Source organism: Ambystoma mexicanum, chromosome 4q (genome assembly GCF_040938575.1).
Source record: "Ambystoma mexicanum isolate Mex_15411 chromosome 4q, UKY_AmexF1_1, whole genome shotgun sequence".
NCBI lineage: Eukaryota > Metazoa > Chordata > Amphibia > Caudata > Ambystomatidae > Ambystoma > Ambystoma mexicanum.
The window spans coordinates 868,393,741-868,414,740 of record NC_090928.1 but is presented as its reverse complement, the minus strand read 5'-3'; the positions used below and the strand labels follow the sequence as shown (position 1 = coordinate 868,414,740).

The 21,000-nt window shown below is 43.5% G+C and overlaps 1 protein-coding gene across 1 annotated transcript in view; it reads left to right on the top strand.

The window, feature by feature from the left end:
• EPAS1 (endothelial PAS domain protein 1) overlaps positions 1–20,051 on the top strand; it is a 434,103-nt gene extending 414,052 nt beyond the window's left edge. The window contains exons 14-16 of the mRNA XM_069608443.1: positions 12,560–12,677; positions 14,383–14,541; positions 17,396–20,051. Coding sequence (XP_069464544.1) covers positions 12,560–12,677; positions 14,383–14,541; positions 17,396–17,547 — 429 coding nt within the window. The 3' untranslated portion in view covers positions 17,548–20,051. The remainder of the gene's footprint in view (positions 1–12,559; positions 12,678–14,382; positions 14,542–17,395) is intronic.
• Positions 20,052–21,000: the final 949 nt, after the last annotated feature.

Here is a 21,000-nt window from a genome sequence, read left to right as displayed (position 1 = left end):
TCGTGAAAAGTAGATGATCTGGGATAATACATTGATTTCATTGGGTCACATTCCCTATCAGCAGTGTTATCAATCAAGACAGACCTTCCAGACCCTAACAGACTGCTAGTAAGAATCAGCACACTTAGCAGGGACAAGCCCCATTGAGTTAAATGGGATCATTTTCACTGTTCCCCAGTGCCAAGAGGCGAGGCGCACCAGGAACCAGTGAGGCGAAGCAATACATCTGGCACCCACGATGTGTACAATGGGAGCCCTTTCACTGTTCACCAGGGCCAAGAGGCGAGGCGCACCAGGAACTAGAGAGTCAAGGCAATACAAACTGGCACCCACGATTTGTACAATGGGAGCACTTTCACTGTTCCCCAGGTCCAAGAGGTGAGACACACCAGGAGCTACTGAGGCAAAGGAATAACAACTGGCACCCACGATTTGTACAACCCACTCAGCCAGGAAACCTCAGTGGAGAAACTCGCCCCTCATTAAGCATCATATTTTACACATAAAACACACTTATGCCACCCTCAGCAGCAGCCGGGGATCCCTCCAAAAATCAGATATTCACTGTGGTTACCAGCCTCTCAAAGCCCTCCTCCCTCTGACCTTGAGTTGAAAGTTAATTTACCACTGTTGACTCCAAGAGCCTTTTGTGATAGAAGAACAATGCAACAAACACCAGATATAATGCACAATAAAATCAAGATGAAATGAGTACAGTATCATCATGTTCTAATTACAAGTTAAAGTGCACAGAGATAAAAAACAAAATCATCATAGTCTTGCCATAAGTGCAAAAATCCAGTATCACGTAAAATTCAAAATGCAAATAAGTAAACTAAACTGCTTAACAGCAATATAAAACCAGACACATCTTTTAAGTTGGTACTCTCACAATAATCTCATAACTCCGCCCTACCCAAGTCGTGGGACCTATCCGGTATAGTGTTTTAGTTCTAATCTTCCGGGCTGCTTTTAGAAAGCTAGCCACACACCTTGTCATTTGCATCTCCCAGTCGCTAAAAAAGTAAAACTGGTGACAAACCCTCTTTGGCCAATCCGCTATCTAGACGCAAAGCCTTCTGTTACCTGTATACAGGGAATATCAATGCGAAAGGGTTGAAAATCTTTAATGACCCCTTGAAAACTGCGACACCTTGTATCAGAAGAAAATGTCCAGCATTCTACATTACTATCCAGGGCAATGTGTCGCACTAGGCCAGGGCTAATAAACGCTGACATTGCAGTCTGGTCAGAGTTCTCAAATAGTACTGTTGAAGAAACTCTGCCTTCTAAATATCACCCTACGGAAGGTATGCAGATTGTTTCAATGCAATCACCCTGGCTCTCATTTTCATGTGCTTCTGTTTCTTCTTTATGTTGGTCAGACTCTCTGAGTGAAATGTGTATCCTATGTGGTTGGTTTCTATCATACTTTCCAGATCGAGACTTTGCAGTTCTCGTTTCACGCCCACCCCTACTTTGAATGGACATATGTGGAGAACTGCTCCTTGCAGGCTAAATTGATCAAGTTACTGTTTTCCAAAGTTTTCCAGGCATAGTTAACCAGACTATCACGCATCCTGTTTGAGACTGACCACTCCAATATCTGCTTCCAACGCCGCATTGGGGAAGCCTTGGGGAAGAAGCGGCAGCCTTTTCCAGAAAATACTTGTTATGGAGTACAAAGCATTATAGCTAGTAAGATTGAGGCTATGGGACATTGACTAGCATAGCCAGTCAGAGATCCAGCCCCTAGTAAGATTGAGGCTATGGGATAATTGACTAGCACAGCCAGTCAGAGATCCAGCATCAAGTAAGATTGAGGCTATGGAACATTGACCAGCACAGCCAGTCAGAGATCGATCCAGCACCTAGTAAGATTGAGGCTATGGAACATTAACCAGCACAGCCAGTCAGAGATCCAGCACCTAGTACGATTGAGGCAATGGAACATTGACCAGCACAGCCAGTCAGAGATCCAGCACCTAGTACGATTGAGACAATGGAACATTGACCAGCACAGCCAGTCAGAGATCCAGCACCTATTAAGATTGAGGCTATGGAACATTGACCAGCACAGCCAGTCAGAGATCCAGTACCTAGCTCGGGGTGCATAAAAAAAGCTCTGTTTCCCAAATATAGAAAAGGGGAAGGACTAGTGAAGATTGCTTTGGAGAGCTAAGGAGCCAAAGCAAGCAGTGGAAGCAGAGCATACATGCATGAGAAGCAGCGGCAGAGGTGGTCGGAATGCTGAAGGAAGTGCTGAGATCCAGGAGGGACCAAGTCTTGAAAACCTTGTGCCACCGGGAAAGACTGGCATCCAGACAGTGGACCTAGATAGGGGGAGGTTTTGGAAGCTGGATCTCCTGGACCCGCAGAATCTGTGGTAATTGCAGGTGTGAAGGGCACTGTATCCCTCACATGTGAGTAGGGCACATATCCCCTTAAAATGGGAAGGGTAAAATATCCCTTATATGGAAGAAGAAAGAGAAGGGCACTATAGCCCTGATTGGAAGAAGATCAAGGCTGTGACAGTTACTCTATCTCTTATCAGGAAGAGGAAAGGGCAAGAGAACAAATATAGTGGAAAGGAAACTATATCCTTTTTTCTAGTAAACAGAGGGTCTGAGGGCTGAGTGAGTGAGAGCACCCTAACCCTCATAGTGAAACGGGTCACTACAACCCTGCATCACGAAGCAATGTGCCAGACACTATCCTTATGGTGTGAATTACAAATAGCGATGAAGGCTTGCCCAAGTGAAGAGGACCTGTAACAAAGAAGGAGCAGGCTTTATGTCCCTGTGACTGTGACCTGAAGGACAGATCACTGGTGTGCTATATTCCTGAGACTGCGAGTAGAGCCAAGAAGTGCTATATCTCTGAGATTGTGTGGTATTTAGTGAACCTGGAGGTCACCATTTTCCTCAGACAACTGCCTTTTGTGTAAAAGATAGATCCCCTTTGGCTTGATAGACATACATACTAACACCTTCATATTTTTTGACTGGAGTAAGACGCGTGCCAAATCCTATATAATCTCTCAACCCCTCAGGCCAAGCCAAACCCCACACTGCCACCCACCTTCCCAGTCATTCGACTCATGAAGCGTGTGTCAGTTGAGGCCTTTGCTGCATCTTTCTCTCTCCCTCCTGCACCTGTGGCTGACTCACACACTGGCACAGCCCTTTCCCTGCTCCACTCTGCTATCTCTGATACTCTCGATGTAGTTGCCCCTGTCATGAGGATCTGCATGAAGCCTAAAATCAAATGCAACTCCTGGTACGACTCAGACCTCGTCACCTTTAAACACAATTGTAGGGTGGCTGGGAGGAAATGCTTGGCATCTTGTAAATCCTCTGACAAACTGGCCTACCACCTGCTCCAAAGGCAATACCGACTCTCTTTCCTCACTAAGAATAGAGCTCACATCCAGGCCCGCATTTCTGCAGCATCTAACAATTCAGCCGAACTCTTTAAAATCTGCGAGGAGCTGGCCAATCCTGCCGCAGTCTCTACCTCTCCTGTCCCCTCCCAGGCTGTTTGTGTGGCCCTGGCTTATCTCTAAAACCCAGGACAGTCTGTCCAACCTTTCGTCCTCTCCTGCTTCTGCCTCCACTCTCTCCTCTTCCTCTGGCCCCCCTGCGGCCACCCTTCCTCCCTTCTCTGCCTTTCCTATCTTCACCTCTGATGAGGTTTCTAGACAAGTCTGATCTATCAAAACCTTGTCAAAACAGGTTCTTCCAAAACCATCAAGGACAACAATGACACCCTCGCTCCAGCCTTGGCCAACTTCTGTAACCACTCTTTCACCACTGGGACCTTCCCTTCCCCCCTGAAGCACTCATTGTGCACCCTTTTCTCAAGAAGCCCTCAGCCGACCCATCCCTTCCGGCTATTTAGAGCCCGATCCCCATCACTCCGTTCCTGGGCAAACTCCTGGAAAAGCTTGCCATCTCCCAGTTTAATCTTCACACTGAATTGGTTGTCTCCATGACCTTCTGTCTGGCTTCAGAGCAGCCAGAAGCATGGAAACTGCTCTCATGAACATCTGTGAAGACCCACTCTCTAACCTTGATCTAATCTCCCCTCTGTCCTCATCCTACTTGATCTCTCTTCTGCCTTCGACACGGTCAATCATGCCATCGTGCTCAACCGGCTCCGTGATAACCTGGGTATCACTGATCAGGCTCTGGATTGGCTGACTTCTTCCCTCTCGGACCGACCCTCCCAGGTCCAATTTGGGTCCTTCCTCTCCTCTATATCTCTCTCTCCACCTGTGGCTTTCCCCTGAGGTGTAACTTTTCTTCCTGGTTGTTTGCCCAATACCTGGCACTTCTCACCCACTGCATTGCTGCTCTCTGCCCCAACTCCCAGTGCTATGCGGATGACACTCTGCTCGCGTTCAGGCTCCCCTCTTCTGCCTCTTCTCCTTCTCTCATCCCGGATTGTCTGTCTGCAAAGAAGGAGTGGTGTACCACCAATGATCTCTGCCTGAATGCCAGTAAGACGGAGATCCTCCTCATTGCCACACCTGCACCTCTTGTTCCTGCCACACTCTGGCCAGCCTCCGATGGCTCTCTTCCTGCTCCCACCTGTCAGGCTAAGAACCTCAGGGTCATCTTCGAGTCCACACTCTACTTTTCTCCTCACATCTCCGACATCTCCAAGAAGTCAAACTTCCAACTGAACCTCCTCTGAGATATTCTTCCTTTCCTCTCCTTCCCCCTAAAGCTCTCTCTCCAGAGCTCTGCTTCTCTCTAGGCTTGACTACTGCAACAGCCTCTTTTTAAATCTGCCTGCCTCTACTCTCCGTCCTCTGCAACTCATCCAGAACAGGACTGCGAGACTTGTCCTTGGCCTTAAGCCCAGGGGTCGTATCTCTCCAGCCCTGAGATCTCTCCATTGACTCCCAGTGGCTGCAAGGATCAAAATCTGACCCTTTGCATTATCCACAAGGCCTTTTGGGGACTGGGTCCGCAATACCTCCAACTCTCTCTTTGGAAGTATCGTCCTACTTGAGCTCTTCACTCCTCCACCTCCAACGTCTTGAGGGTCAGTCACTTTTCCAAGCAACAAGTTGGGGGCAGATCTCTCTCTTCGGATGGCGCCTCCCCCTGGAACAGCCTCTGTGCCTTTCTGAAACTTGAGGAGAACCATCTCCATTTCCGGAAGCAACTCAAGACTTTCCTCTTTGCTTCTGCCTTCTCTCTTCCTCTTCCCTGCTGATCACCAGTCTGATACTGCACTGGTCACCTGGCTACCCTCTGAAGTTGGGCCCAGGTCCCTGCCATTCCACTTGCACACCTGCACTGCCTCATGGAAATCCTGCACTTGGGTCTGTATCTGCAACCCTACAGTCCCCTTACCTGTACTTATAAGACACTTGTTGTCTGCACTTACCCTTGCACTGCCACCTGCTGGCCGAACTACTTGTTTTTTAATATCTTCATCCTGTGTCTCACTTCTTGCTTTATTATGTTTTATCCTGTCTTGCACTTGCTCCTCCTCCCCTTCTCCTGCCACTTCTCCTATTCTCCCTCCCATGCACTTGCACAATCTCAATGTCACTAGGCCTAGTAAGATGGTTGTCTTGTCCTCCCTTTGTTTCCCCTCACTTGCCTCGTCGCGCCTTGAAACACTTGTGTATGGGCACGTTATAAATTTCATATAATGTCATATCATATCAAAGTCTGTGCAATAGACTAAAGAAATTTAGAGAGGCCACATCTGATTGGAATCCCTTGCAAAGCAGCTCATGCCAAACGCTGCTGCACTGTGGCAGTGCAAAAGGTGATGTGTGTTCCAGAAAAGAAAAGCAGCCATTTTTACGCGTGGATGTGGCTCAACTGGGGTACCACCGAGTAATGGATAGAGAAGAACAGAAAGTTACATGGGTCACCATCTGTGGACAGCACATCAGACGTATGAACACCTCAGCCAAGGCAAAAACGAGCAAATCCAAGCCAGCCCAGGAGGGGAACTACCACAGTACAGCAAGCAACCCCCATTCCTAGACGGTGCACCAGAGCTGCAAACACTAAAGCTATCATATCACACGGAGAACAAGTGCTAAATGTTATCAGTCTTTGTAAACAACACTGTGCTGAACAGTTAAGGCCTGCAACCTACAGTGAACCCAAAAGTGTCCCGGCATGTGCTTGTTCCACTAGTCCCAGTGCATGAAACAGCCTGCACCAAGGGTGCACAGGTGAAGGGGGCTTAGACGGGTTGACGTGCTGCCCAACATCTAGCTTGAGAGAGCCCAGCATAGGGCTGAGAGATTAGGTTGAGGTGTTGGCACCTCCTGCTTGAGCTTCCATTATGTATTGCAAACCACAGTGCCACTAAGCTTCACAGGAGGTTCTGTTGAGTACCATAGTATCTACTGTGTCTGGAACCTGTGTAAGTGCCTTCAGCGTATTGTCTGTGTAATGCTGATCTGTTTCCCCTCTGATACTGAGTGACCAATCCACCGAAATGGGGTGGCTGGCACAAAAGTAACCTGAAGGTGCTTTCCTTTTCTTATTGCTGTGCACCTATGAGCTGGTTCAACTCAGCCTTTCATCTTTCTGAGGTCAATAAATGGAGTGCCATTGAACTGGGTAGTAAAAACACCTATTATTACAGCATTTAGGAACAAGAGGAATCTGGGATGAAGGACTGTATCAGAACACGAGTCCTCATTCTTGCAGCCTGAAAACAATGATCCTGGAACACCACAAGAGCATGTTTGCCATTGGTCAGATGTTGGATGCATTGACAGCCAAAATGGTAATTTCCAATGAAAGGAATCGAGAAACTGCAACAGAATGGCTGAGGCAGAATAGAGTATTGGGACAACGGAGGATACACTTTGCAAAGTATAAGAGGCCACAAAATTCAAAGCGGCATTGCTGTAGTCAAGATCCACAAAAAAGAGCCGGAGAACAGGTGAAGGAGCAATAACATCAAGGCTTTGGGCATTGCAAAGCTCTAGGCAACTGGCCCAATGTTGATTATTTTGAAGGAGAGGGTATGTTCTCAATATATTGAGGTGGAGAGTTTACCTTGCTCACAGAGCCCCCCGCTCTGCTACTGGATGTCTGCCCACACCTTTATGTTTCAATTAAAGGGACTGTGACTTGATCCATAAGACATATGAGACATTGGTGAGGTTCTCCTACAAATCATTTGAGGTTCCAAACTTCCTGATTACAGTCTGCTACAAAAGACCTTCTTTAGGGGAAGAAGGCTCTCCATGACAGGGCAATTGGATATTCCAAACTCTTCCAGTGAAGTTTAACCATAACTACCATAATAGGTCCCTTTTCAAGCTTATGGAAAAAGATTTGGACTTTGTAAATTCAACATCAAGAAAGACCCTCTGGACGGCATGCTGTGCCATTGATTTGTTGTATCACACTTCTGTATTCTTAAGTTGGTCACTATGGTGAACAACTGGCTGTATATGTTAGGGGTGAGCATTTCCCAGTAATTGGGGATTGAATATGAACCATGAATGCTCCAGTCAACCCATTGCATTTAACATTTAAATTGCATTGTCAATCATTGTGGGTTATTGTGACCTGGAACCTTTTGCTGTCAGTGCTTGGACTGACCTTTGACTAAATGGGTGGAGTGCTGTTGTTCAGTTGTCGAATCGGGGTTGTCAGTGATTGCTATGCGAAATATACTCTGGTATCACTGGGGATTTCCATTAATTCCCAGAATACTATGGTGGAATGTGGTGAGGTTGTTGTAGTTTTGAATTTCACTTGGAATGAAGGAGAGTCGGTGGGGAAGGGGGGGGCTGAAGGGTGGGTTGGGTGGGGTGGGGGGGCGCCGGGGGGAGGGGTGTGTGTGTGTGTGTGTGTGTGTGTGTGTGTGTGTTCAGTTTACAATGCGCTCATACCTGTTAAAATGTACATGAAAACAGGGGTAAGCATGTAACTACTGGGGATTGGTATGCAGTATAGCAGATGGTAAGGTGTATAAGAACCAGTGAGGTGGGAAGCTCTAGATTAATGTGATTACTTGCAGCACAATATTAAGTAAAAAAAGATATTTGCTAACCCAGAAAAATGGGGTTACACTGTGACATTGCTTGAAGAGGCGAACTTGGCAAGTACTAGTCATGCAGGTCTAGGCAGAAAATGGGGTGAACCTAGATGCTTTTCTTCTATTTCGTCACACTAGAGTGTGACTATACTGGTCCACAGAAGACTGGTACGCTTTACACAAAATGGTCACTAGCACAGGGGTTTACCTTGATTTTGTCTCAGGTGTCATAAAATGCCACAACTACACATTAGTAAATATCTACTGCCTTAACAATGATGTCACAATTTATGAGAAGGTGCCAGACCATTTGCTTTAGTTTGTAGATTCTGAGTTCATATGGGTATGGATTAGACACTAGGGTATGCCTAACTTTGAACTGGTCAATATGTGGAGCCGATACGTTTCCTAGAACATCACAGGTGGTCAGGAACACAATGAAACATATTGATTTAAGTGAAATGTGGAAAGCCTTTAAAATGGTCCAGAACACTACACCTTCTATTCTTTAGTTCATGATGCAGCCTTTTGGATAGACTAGTATTAATGTTAGAACGATTGGCACACTACATAAAGTGGTTTTCTATCCTTCCTAGAACTGTATCTGATCACTCCCTACTCTTGACCAGTAGAGATGCACAGATGAATGTTAACATCAGGGGAGGTTGCAGGTTTAAGAAGGAGGGGTTGACAAACCTGGCGTTCCATGAAATTGTAAGAGAGGATATGTCAGGTTTTTTTTAGACATGAATCAAGAATTCCCAGGGGACATTTAACTGTTTATTAGGGGAAGATGTATTTCTAAAGGCAATGGAATCCCTTACACACCTAAATCATGACCTGGATGTGATTGAGAAGATACAGCTGGGGTTCGAATAGCTATGTGACTCCTCGGGGAACAATACCATCCTGGCTGACAAAAGGGGAAAAAGAGAGGTGACATTTCTTGGTAGAGAAGTGTCTATGTGTTATGGAGATGGGGAAAGTGGAGAAACCAGCTATGACCCTAGGTTGATGGGGCAATAAGGTACTCAAAGATAAAGAAATGAAGGTGGGGTGATTACTCCTCACCATAAAGTGAATAGTAATGTGTTATGGTCCTTTTATGAAAACCTCTTTGAGTCTAAGGTAGGGAATTGTCGGGGGCATTTTGAAGCTGCTTAGACTAATTACCACTCGCTTGGCTCGGTAGACATCAAAGTGACTCCCTTAATGAGCACTACCCAAAAGAGATTTTAATAGCAATAGTTTTTCAGGCATTAAAGAATCTGGACCAGACCGCATACAGGTCACATTTTAACAAATGGCAAACACATATTTCATCCATCATGATAACTTTTATTAAGCCTGTGTGATTTAGCTGAAATATAAGTTTTAATATGGCCACATGTCATGTACTATGCAGATAATTAAACCTTTGGTTTTAAACAAATAACTTATACTTCTGCGTTGCCCTATTTCTTTTAAATAATATATAACAACGAGAAATCCCAAATCTAGTTATAACATTAATTTGTACATAAAAATGTAAGTACAGGATTGAAGTACAGGATTGAATATGCCCACATATGACTTTACGATGAGAGGCAGCTTTGAATAGCAATGTATTTATACACCATTGCTCTTGGTTTCTCAGATTGGGCTTGAATCTGCTCAAAATATCTAAAATGTATTATGTATAAATTCACAGGCATAGCTGAGAAGAAATCAATGCTATTATATTAATATATTATAACGCATACGCTCACATCACCCCAAATTGAATACAATTTTCAAACGCCTTCTTTCGCATGTCGTTGAAGCATTTTGTGTTCATATCCGGAATCTCTATCCAGATCGCCAAGTCCTCTACACGATTGAGGAACAAATAGCCTGTAATTGGAGCTATTGGCAGCATATATAACGCTTCAGCAAACCTGAACCGGTAATAAGGCTTGGTGTTGGGGAGGGAGAATCAAATATGCCCATGAGTGGTCTAGACATTGATCATTTCAGACAAAATATGCCAGATTGTGTCGTGTTTTTATTATATTTAAAAACAAAATTGCCACAGGTATTGGGAGATTTTTCTGTCACTTCAACACATTTAAGTCTGATGTTCCTTATGTTAGGATGAGCCTAATTATTCCCCATTTGTGATCAACTGCAGTTTACACTGAAATCAGCATGCTTGACAGTAAATGCTAAAGTTTCAGATTCCTATCTGGAATTTCTGAATGCATCATTTATATAGCCCAGTATTCCTCAAATAAAGGTTTTACATCGAAGCGCCACCTGGTGTGACCAGGACTTCATGTATAAGCTCAATCATAAGAATTGTAGAAGACATGCTTGTCATCTACCTCTCTACAATGAGCATTATCTCTATAGGGTCACCATTCATACTTAGCATAGCATTCAATATTTGCTTTCTTCCAAAAATCAGTCTTATCGTGTTTTTTTACAGATATTCCCAGTTAACCCGGTCAAACACCTTTTCCGCATGTAGGATAACTAAACCATGTCTCTCTTTCAGATGATGTGGCCTGGTTCTTGTTGTCAGGCTGGTGTATAAGTGAAATCTGTGGTATTCCGCCAGGTTATACATTTGTGATTTTCAGATCTGAACTGCTTTGTTGTACAGCGCCACTTGGCAGTGGGTTTGCACAGATTTAACAGTAACAAATTGAAAGCCAACATTCCTAGGCTCTGAAACTGCTATTGGTGACCCACGGCACATTGCAAAAATCAAATAAATAAATAATAGTTGACATCAGCCACTCTGTAAAGGGTCCGTACTGTTTTTAGGGAAAATGTTTTTATTCGCGCAGTTACTTGCTTTAGGAAGAAGGCCAGTTCCAGTGATTTCCTGACTTAACATGACTAGAAGATGTGTTTATTTCTCTAGATGGAATGCCAACCATCTTTGGTGTTTTCTATTGGTAGGCTCTTAATACATCACAGTTCGTTAAGTGTGAGTTGAAGGACGGTTCTCCTTAATAAATCTGCTTATTGATTTGATAAGCTCTGCAAAATACTCAGTAACAGTTACTCATAAAGTAGCCCAAATGGAAGAGCGCTGAAAGAGTCCCTAAGGCGACCTGCACAGTTCAGTAGAGGCTGATCGGTGGCGCTAAGATGCGCTGTCCAGCCCCTTGCCCGCATTAGCGGTGGGAGCGCTCTGTTTGCGCATCTCATCACTTCTGCCAAACACAGCTTTGAGAATCTGGCCACAGAGTGAAAAGACCTTCAACAGTGTCTCATATTCTCAGGATCATTAGTGTAAAATGAATGCTAGTACTTTGAAAAGATGTGTTGGATTTCTGCTGTTCATAAGCCAGATTAGTGCAGCAGTGATAGACTGATTTTATCGTGCAGCTATTTTAAGATTTTTGAGGATTGCATCGCTAAGAAAACCTCAATGGGTTCTTGTGTTTTGTGATCTTTGACACATTTTCCTCAATCCAGACAATGTATATTGTATTGCACCGGTCATCCAACCCCCATGTATAGCATTCATATGCCACGTTTCCACAGTGAATGTGCATTCCTTTCTTCCCTCGGTGTTGTATTTTGTTAACCTATTATGTAAAAGACGTTTCACCTAAAAACAGGATCAGAGTAATCCCATGTTGCTTCAGTTTGTGCACACTCTATGTTAATGGAAGTGACACAACCGGCACCTGGTCCACAAATATGCAGGGGTCCCTAAATGTAGCAGTTTCTGATCATATTCCCCCTAATAAAAGGGCAGCATTTTGAAAGGGCAAGTAAACTAATTATAAGTGGTGAATGGCTAGTTCCATGTGGTGATTTATCTTAACCACTATTTAAAGGAATACATGCGAAAAGACGTATAAAAAATCATAATATACCGGTATTTTTAGATGTGTCTGTTGGGTGGCGCTAAAGTCCCACCTCTAAGCCCAAACTATTGCATTAGATTACAGATAGGAAGGAATGGCAAATGAGGGGGGCACAAAGCTTGTAGGTATTGTTTCGTCATTTACCCACCAATTGACAGCAGATGGCCATGCTAATCCCTATGGCCATTCCTTCTCACCGCCTCCTGGGATCTTTTTGATGTAGCTTTAACATGCCTTACTATTCACTAAAAGAGCAAGAATGGCTGTGTGTCCTACACTCCTAATTCTAATTACCTTGGCTACTGGGAGGTTTCTTTAACAGGGATCCAGCACAATATTGAAATCAGCGCATAGCTCATAATAGCAAACCGGAAACTCTGTTCCTAGTCTAAGGCCAGACATTGAGGGCAGTCTTCAACATTCAGGATTTGAATTCACCTATTTTTTCCCGATTTCTTTGAGCCGTAATTTGTGCCAGAACCTACCACCCTCGACGGTATGATGAATGCCTCGTTCACAGTGTAGAAGCTCCCTCTAGCTAACAGTGCCCCACTTGCACACGGTTTCCACCTTCCCAGAGACGTCGCAATATGTTTTTTTTTAATTGCATTTGACCTACTATTCGATCAAAGCCAAAATATGTACATGTTCGAAAACCATTCTTTCTTTTTTCCCAGGGAGGTTCATCAGACTGCAGCGCATCTCAGTTACTGTGGAAACGGATGAAATCCCTGAAACCTGAAAACTCTTCTCTGATGGCAGAAAGGAAGTCGCTGAGTACAAGTGTCCTGACTGGTAAGTGACAGCAGGAAGTACCGCCTCCTTCATGATGCAGACCCAATCCCAGTTTTTCAATATTTTCATTTTGGGATTTTATTTTTAATTAATATGACCATACATTGGAAACAAGTTTTTGTTACATTTGATGTTTACAATGTGCTGTAACAATACAGTCAGAAATACTGTATTGATTTCCTGAGCAACTTTACTGTATTTTTCTGTTCTTATCTGCATAGGAAGAATTGACTACCTAAGTGATAAGGAATTCGTGTTCATGTCCTGATTTGTTCTGGGTTCTCTTTTCTCTTTATTTCCTGATTTGTTCCGGGTTCTTTTTGTTTTTCTCTTTCTCCTAGGTTCAACCCTTTTGATATATGGTTTGAAAGATTTTATATCCACTGTTAAGAATGTGTTAACTATCTTGTTAATTACATGTTTGACTTTATTATATGCACAAACCTTTCTACATTAAATGTGTTTTCAATCTTTACGAATGGTTATGACTCTGTTATATACAATTAGATATAGTCTTTTATAACCAATGTGGTTACACAGGGATTGGACCGATCAAATGATATTGATTCATTTACACCTTTTATGAGCCAACCCTTAACGGACCAGTACTCTCTCTTCTGTTAATATTAGTCTTATTTGCCCCTTACTGGTACACGACCCCAGGGCAGACCACTGCCACGATAAAGTGGCTTTCTCCTTTTTTTGGTATATGTGTCTTCCTTACCTAGACACTGTAGCGATGCCGTACCAGCATGTTCTTCAGTCCTAGAAATTTAATTCTGTTGGGGCTCATTACATAAATCTCATTTATATTTTTTATTTTCAAAGAACCCTCCACTATAACTTAGTTCTTATGAGACTCTGATGTCATGTGCAGGGTCCCTTTGTGTTAGCTTTAAAGCCACAGAATCCTCTTCTCAGCTGGTGTTGCAGGGAAGGTGAGTTTCAAATTGAATAGACCACCCCTTGAATCCCTATCCTGCCTGGTCGGGTGGGATTTCGCCCAGCTCCAGTGACATGCAGGAAAAGTGAGCACAGCACCCATTTTGAAGGATTTTCTTGCTGAATGTCTTTAAACCTAATTTTAAGCATGTTTTTTTTTAAAAAAAACTAACAAGGTCACTAAAGTAGATCTTGGAAACAATATTGGTTCACTTTAAAGATGTCTTTGGTTCCCATGTCGAATACCAGCCCGGGGAGGCGGGCCATAGTTGTGCCATGTGAGACTTGCTTCTGCTAACCGCACACCCAATTAACTAATGGTTATATTTTGGGGTGTGACTCCTGGTCATTACATTAATTTCTGAATTTATTATGGAGGGTGAATGAAATTAATTTAAACGTGGTATATTAGTTGCAAATTGTTAAGGTGCAATTAATCCCTTTATTATGCAGAAGACAATTTGCCTCTATAGCTACTGGCAGCTGGTGGACAACAGCAATTAGGTGGATTATTCATTGCACAGTCCTCGTCTCCCCTCCAGTTTTGTATTCTTGTGAGGCGGTCCACTATCATTGCTTTAAGATCCCACCCGTGCATGATTGCACAAAGCTTGATAGTTGTGTTCTAGGTATAAAAAAAACCTCTATTTACTACTGTGCAGTTTATCTGTGGGCCGCTTCATTACTCAATACAGTAATTTTGCAACAAAAAGCAAATTCCCCAAACGAAACCTTTTCCTAATGAAAACTGTTTGCATTTTAGATGAGTACATCTACAAACGGCAGAGGCGGCTGGGAGAAATGCCGGAGCCTCGGCACACAGAAAGCCCATCCAGCTGTCAGAAAGCAGCATTCTCCTGCAGTCCACTCTTTAACACCAACTGTCATGATTTTAACATGGCACCATCCCATAAAATGAATGGTAAGCATTACCCCGAGAAGCGGCTCCTTCAAAGAGTACACACACAAAGGATCTGCAAGAGCAAGGCAATAGTAAGGCTTGTGGAGCAGAGCAAAGAGATGTGAGCTCCTACCCTGGGACCACCCTCCTTTTGTGTAGAGTTCCAGCTATTTCTGTAGATCATTCTGCTTTGCACAAGAATACAAACATGGAGAACATCCCTTTGTCAACTTTTTTGCAACTTGTGAAGGTATGGTGTGAACAGATTGTGGTCCTAACTGATTGACCACGTCGCATAAATGGAACTGTCTGGTATTGCACTCGTTTTACTGTTTAGCATTTGAGGTTGGCTTTTAAAATTCGAAGGATCAGGCTAAGTTTCCGGAAGAATCGCTTTGCTGCTCAAGTCTGTGTGAAGTCATCAGAAACAAACAAAAAATGTTGTTCTTAATCTAACCTTTGCTACCTCCGTTTTTGCCATTGTGTGTACTTAACATGATGGCCTATGATTTATCTCCCTTAGAAGGATCAAAGTCTGAGTAGGGCCTGTGACCTGCAGAGTGAACACAGCTTTCAATATCAAGCCCTTCACTCACTCCTCTCCATGACCAACACTAAGGTGCATAATCGTATTCTTGTACCGGTACCGTAGTTCCCAGACCGGCAAACTACGAGTTCTGCTCGCGCCTGCCTTTGCAGCCGCCGGGTCTGACCAGAGCACGTCGGATGCACCGGCACCAGTGACGAATGGTGCCGGTGCATCAGCCTTCCCCATTCCCATTTGAGCCCAAGAATATTTTCTGACGCCCTGGAATGGGCAATTACTGCATCCGCCGGGGTTGTAATACCCCGGTTATTGCCCATTCCAGGGCACCAGAAAAATGACGACTCCGGCAGCAGCCGTGTCTGTATTACAGGCACCACTTCCGCCAGCTCGTAATGAGGCCCGTTGTGTAATATAGCCAGATGGCAAAACCCATTGGAGGCCTTCAATATTATGCATGCCTTTGATAACAGGCGATCATGAGAAAGTTAGGTAAATGACCTCTCCTAGCGACCCAAAACTTGATGCAGAAAAATGGGCGTATTTTAAAGATTGAGTTAGACATATTGAACTGGACAAAATCCTTTTTGTATGCGTCGTCCATCGTAAATCATGTAACAAATAGTTATTTTGTGAAAGACGGATGATTAATTAAGGCGGGAAACATTAATTATTTTATATCTGTCACAAATAGTCGCTATGCTAATGCAGATTCCACAAGTTGACTTCCTGATAATATGTGGCATGTAGTACAGTTTATCAATCCTTATAGCACTTTTATCGTTTAAAGTGTGACATGCCCTTGCAATCAAATATAATATTGTGAGCACTATCCGACCCTGAAATTATAGAAGGCAGTGACACAGGTAGATCATACGGGATCACAATGAATTATCTCCCATGCATTTGAAAAGCCTAATGGAAAGAATATTGAACTGAAATTGCTTGTCATTCCATCTATGTCTCTGGACAGAGACCGAACTCTACAAGATGACAATAGTAAACATTTGCACTTTAAGTTACTAGATCAATTGCTACTTTTTTCAAATTGCCCTTTGTCACTCTTTCTGTATTTTCAGAAACGTATTTAAAAAAGATTGAATAAGTAATAATAAGCATGAAGCATATGTTACATATGACATTTTTCATAATGTATAAAATGAAAGAGACATGGCAAGAGATAGTGGATGTACCCGGTAGAGTAGTTCATGTTGAAAATAAAGTGAATGTGGGTTTTTTGGAACTGGTTAAAGAAAGTTTATCTTTACCGGCTGCTCACACATTTGATCAAGTGATCTGTTGGTAAAAATGTCTGGGGTGTATTTTGAATCCATGTTTGTGGGTGGAAAATCAAGGCATACTGGTTAGAAAGAAGTGATCAAGTACTTTTTTAAAATACATTTCTTTAAACCAATGTCTTATATAAGGCTTGCCACTCAATGCATAGAGCTCAGTCTAAGTACTTAGGTGGCCATGCAGACATGAGGGTGCTAGATATAGGTGCGATCTGTGTGCAGGAACACACAAGCATGTGTCTTGCTATATGTTCTGACCCATCAAGGAGCGGAGGAAATCACATTAGTCCAAAGCTTTGAAGTTATCCCATGTCAGCCATGAGTAGCTCCTGGAGCGCCATGTGTTTTCGGACATTTCGGCACTTGCAACACTGAATGTATCATGACAGAACTAGAACTACAAGCACCAGAACGCCAGCCAAAAAGCACAAATGGGTGGGTTCCTCGCAATAAACCTTGAACTACATAGGCCTTTTGGGTCCATGTTGGGACCAATAATGAGACATTGGGCCTCATTACGAGTTTGGCAGTTGCCATGGAGCTATTAGCTCTATGGCTGCCGCCAAACCGGGCTCCTTTACTGGGTTCCCAGAATGGGTAATTACCGGGCTATTCCGAGTTCGGAGGGCCCGGTAATTCCTCCCTATGGGAACCCGGGCCCGGACCTCCCCCATTCCCATTGAGCCCTAAAAGGGCTCAATGGGAATGGGAGATGGAGCTAACAATGGGTCGATTACGACTTGCCCGTTATCTCCCTCTTCCCCCCGCGGGACCCGGTAACGACACCTGGAACGGGTTTGATGGGTCCGCCTCCATTAGCGGAGCCCATTAACCCGTTCCGCAAATGTCGTAATGAGGCCCATGAACTCTTGCATGAAATAAAATACCCCTTTCCTAAATAGAGATGAGGCCATTAAGGGAATTCTCAGCAGTCCTCCGTGTACTCACATTGCAGACTCATGGTTCAAAAAGTTATGGAATATGTTACAATAACCCAGTATGCTCATGTTTTTCTTGTTATCGTAATTTGTTACAGGTTTCGCAAGTCGCCTGCTGGGTCCATCTTTCCAACAGTTCTTGCTGCCTGAGTTGACCAGATACGACTGTGAGGTGAATGTTCCCGTCCTCGGCAGTTCCACGCTTCTGCAAGGGAGGGAATTGCTCACAGCGCTTGACCAAGCAACCTGAACGAACCTACCGCTGTTCGGCACCTATAACTGTTGCAACAGCTTCAATGCTGAAATATATTTTTGCAAGTAGACAATTTACTGACACACCTCTGCAAACCGTACTTACCTGTTGAACTCGTCCACACTACCAAATAGTGGCCTTCTGAAATTACTCACTTTATTCATATTGAAAAGAAACATATTTGTTTTATCTACTGTATTTTTTCTTTATTTTAATAAAAAAAAAGCTATACAGAGAGTTTATATGATTTATGTGCCTGCCCCATTGTTGCATTTCACATTCTCTTTTGAAATAATATTAAATTTGATGCCAGCAAAATCAGTGGTGCATGTGCCTGGCGAAAGTACTTTGGCAGAATAGCATCAAATACTTTGTTTTATTGCCAAAAGTATAAAAAAACAAATGCCCGCGGAGGATCACCACAGTTTTTGCTGCCCAGCTGTGTTCACGTACTCGCTCTCTCTGGTAAATCTTCCATGTCTTCATTTTCTGCACTATAACGTCTTATTTGCACCACACTGGCCTTCGCCGCCTTCTCCGCTCCTCGCATTTCCTTGCGTCTGTCGCAAAATGTGAATGGTGAACTGCAATGTATGTGGGCACCCGTGAAAGTTGCACACTGTAGCGTCTTGTGTCTTATCTTGATGACTCTTTTGATATACAAAATATATGGAGCTTTTACAGTTTATATTTAGGATACGCACTGATCATGTATTGGTACTTTCTTTAAGAGCTTTTTTAATTAGTGCTGATGGTATTTGTTTTTTTGTTTTGTGGAAGTGTTTCAAGGATCTGTCCTAAGGCCAGTACTAACATAGCAAACTACCAACGGCCTTCATCAATCCTTACGGTAGATGGCCATCCATAACGCTAAATCAGAGGGGTGAATTCTCTTGAAAACATGCCCGGCCTTTTCTGTCCTTCACCAGATTAATCCTGGTCTATTCAATGATTTTTCACAAATATGTATCGCATAGTCCAAAATATACGTAGCATATCATCCAAATTCACCAATGGGGCCATTTTTCTTCAAGCGTTACTCCTTGTTCATCAGGCTGAGTTTATTTCGGTGGATTTCACCCTACGGATATAGCTTTGTAAATTTATCGACATTTCCCACTGCATCCCCTTGCAATTCTGTTGTCATTTAGTAAGTAAAGTGGATGCTGATAACTTTTTTTGTTTTGGCTATTTGGTTGATAGCTCTTCAAGTGCAAATACATAATTTGTATAATTTATTGCTATATTCTAGACAACGAATCCTAGTTTAGAAGCCCAAATACTCAACAATGACTCTGGTGCATTTAGGATCAGATAGAGTAATGAACATGTAGACATTATACAATCTAATTTTCTAATCCAGGTTGTATTTAAAAAAAATATGTAAATCTTGAATCGAAGTGGAAAGGTCAAGACAGCAGAACACTGTCAGTAAAGGCTCAGTTTGGGGGGGATCTATGCGTAAAAAGGTCTTGAAATGTAAGAGAATGCAATGTTTCTTTCAGGGAAGGGACTTTCTTTTGTGGATGCATCCCATGGTGTCCTCCTGCATAATCATTACTCTTCTGGGATGTACCTATTCATGTCCAATAAAAAAAAGCCCAAGTGAACTAGGCAATGAATCAACCAGATTACCTGCTAGACTTGAGCATAAGATGTGTGTTGGCATTTGCACTGGCAACACCCCACACCCCTTTGGTCAGTCACATGCCTACATTGTCCTTCAGAATGGCATTTGAAATTCAATTCGGAGCATCTTAAGGGCTAAAGCAAAGAAGTGGGCAATAGTGGTATTGAGCCCCTTTGGCAATTTCATCAACTCGCTACCAGTTCTTCAGGAAGAGCATCCCTCGCACGCAATCCTTAGATATGATTAGTGTGGCCCCTAATTTGGAACATGTGCCTTCTGGGCAATGCAACTAAAGAGGACACATACCTTGTATCGGTGGCACCAATTGCCACCAGACTCTCACGCAGTCCTATTTATGAGTCAACAAATTCAGCTAGCACTATTCCTGTGCCATGAACCTCAAGAATAGCCCAGCATGTCCACTGCGAAAATCCTGAGTGCATTCACAACAGGGGACAAATACGAACCGTAAGCTATTTTATACCCAAAAGAGTTAATCCACTTTGAACAGAACCTGGGTAAGTGAAAAGAATTGTCTCACCGAAGGATGAAGCTTGGCACAGAGGCCTTGGTAGACTTGAAGTGGAATTGGCTTGTGCACTTGAAGGGTTAATGACATTTTTTTCTCTGGCTTTTCAATTTTCTGTTTTTTTTATTTACAATACCAAGGGTGCTAAACCATCACAGTTTACTAAACGCTCTGAGGCTATGCCAGGCTTTTCTAATAAATATTATTTTTGGCAAAAAAATAATTCATAAACTACCTTATATGGCTGAATTCGTACTGACGTTATTATAACCGTTTGAGAACTTTCTGTTAATAAGGACATGTATTTTGACAATGACAGCTTATTAAAATATACTGATCTTACATTCCCTGTGACTCCTTTCCTATGAATCTGTCATGAGTTGTGCAATTGTAAAGTAAAATATGAAATGTATTAAATTATTTGTAGAGAAAATGTTGGCATTGATCTTTCAAGACACGATGTGAAAACATAAATGGCTATGTTAAAACTTCAATGTTTGAAGCATTGCATTAAGTTTTTAAAAAATAGCTTGCATGCAAGGGCACTGGGGACTGTTGTAAAAGAGTTAAATGTGTGGTGTTGTGAGAGTTCTGTTGGCATGATAGGCCATGTTTTCTTATTGCAAGCTGCCATTGTAGGTAGGAGCTGGTGTAAAACTCTCACTTGCATAGGGCATCATCACGAGTTGGGCGGTAACGCCGGCGGTATTATCACCGGCGGCATTAGCCCTACCGCCAAACCCCCGGCGCTATTAGCGCCAGATCACGGGTTTGGAGGTAATGGAATTCCCCATTCCCCACTGAGCCCATTCGGGAATGCCCCATTCCCATTGGGCTCAATGGGGAATTTTTGTGCTCTTACCGCCTGCGGATTTCCCGTCGGCGGTAATAGCGCAAATTTTCAGCAGATTTCCCCCCAGCTCAGAGCTGGGGAGAAATCCGCCTAAACCCTGATTGGGCAGACCCTTAAATCCGGTGGTAATAGCGCGACCGCTGGATTTAAGGGTTACCGCCAAACTCGTGATGAGGCCCATAGTGCCTCTGCTTGTGGGAGATTGAGCCCAGCATTTCATGCTGCCGGAAGTTCATAGAGTGGCCTCTAAGAGCTGCTGGTCATAGAGCAGGTCTAACATTGAATGCTGCCAGACCTTCGGAGAGTGACGCTCAAATGTGGTTACTGTGCAAAACGTCTGTTGTCATGTTGGTCGTCAGAGGCAGCTGCTGGTTGGCCGTCTGAAACCGCTCACGCCAGTTTCCCACCTCCTTTCTCCAGCTCTTGGGAGGGCACCAA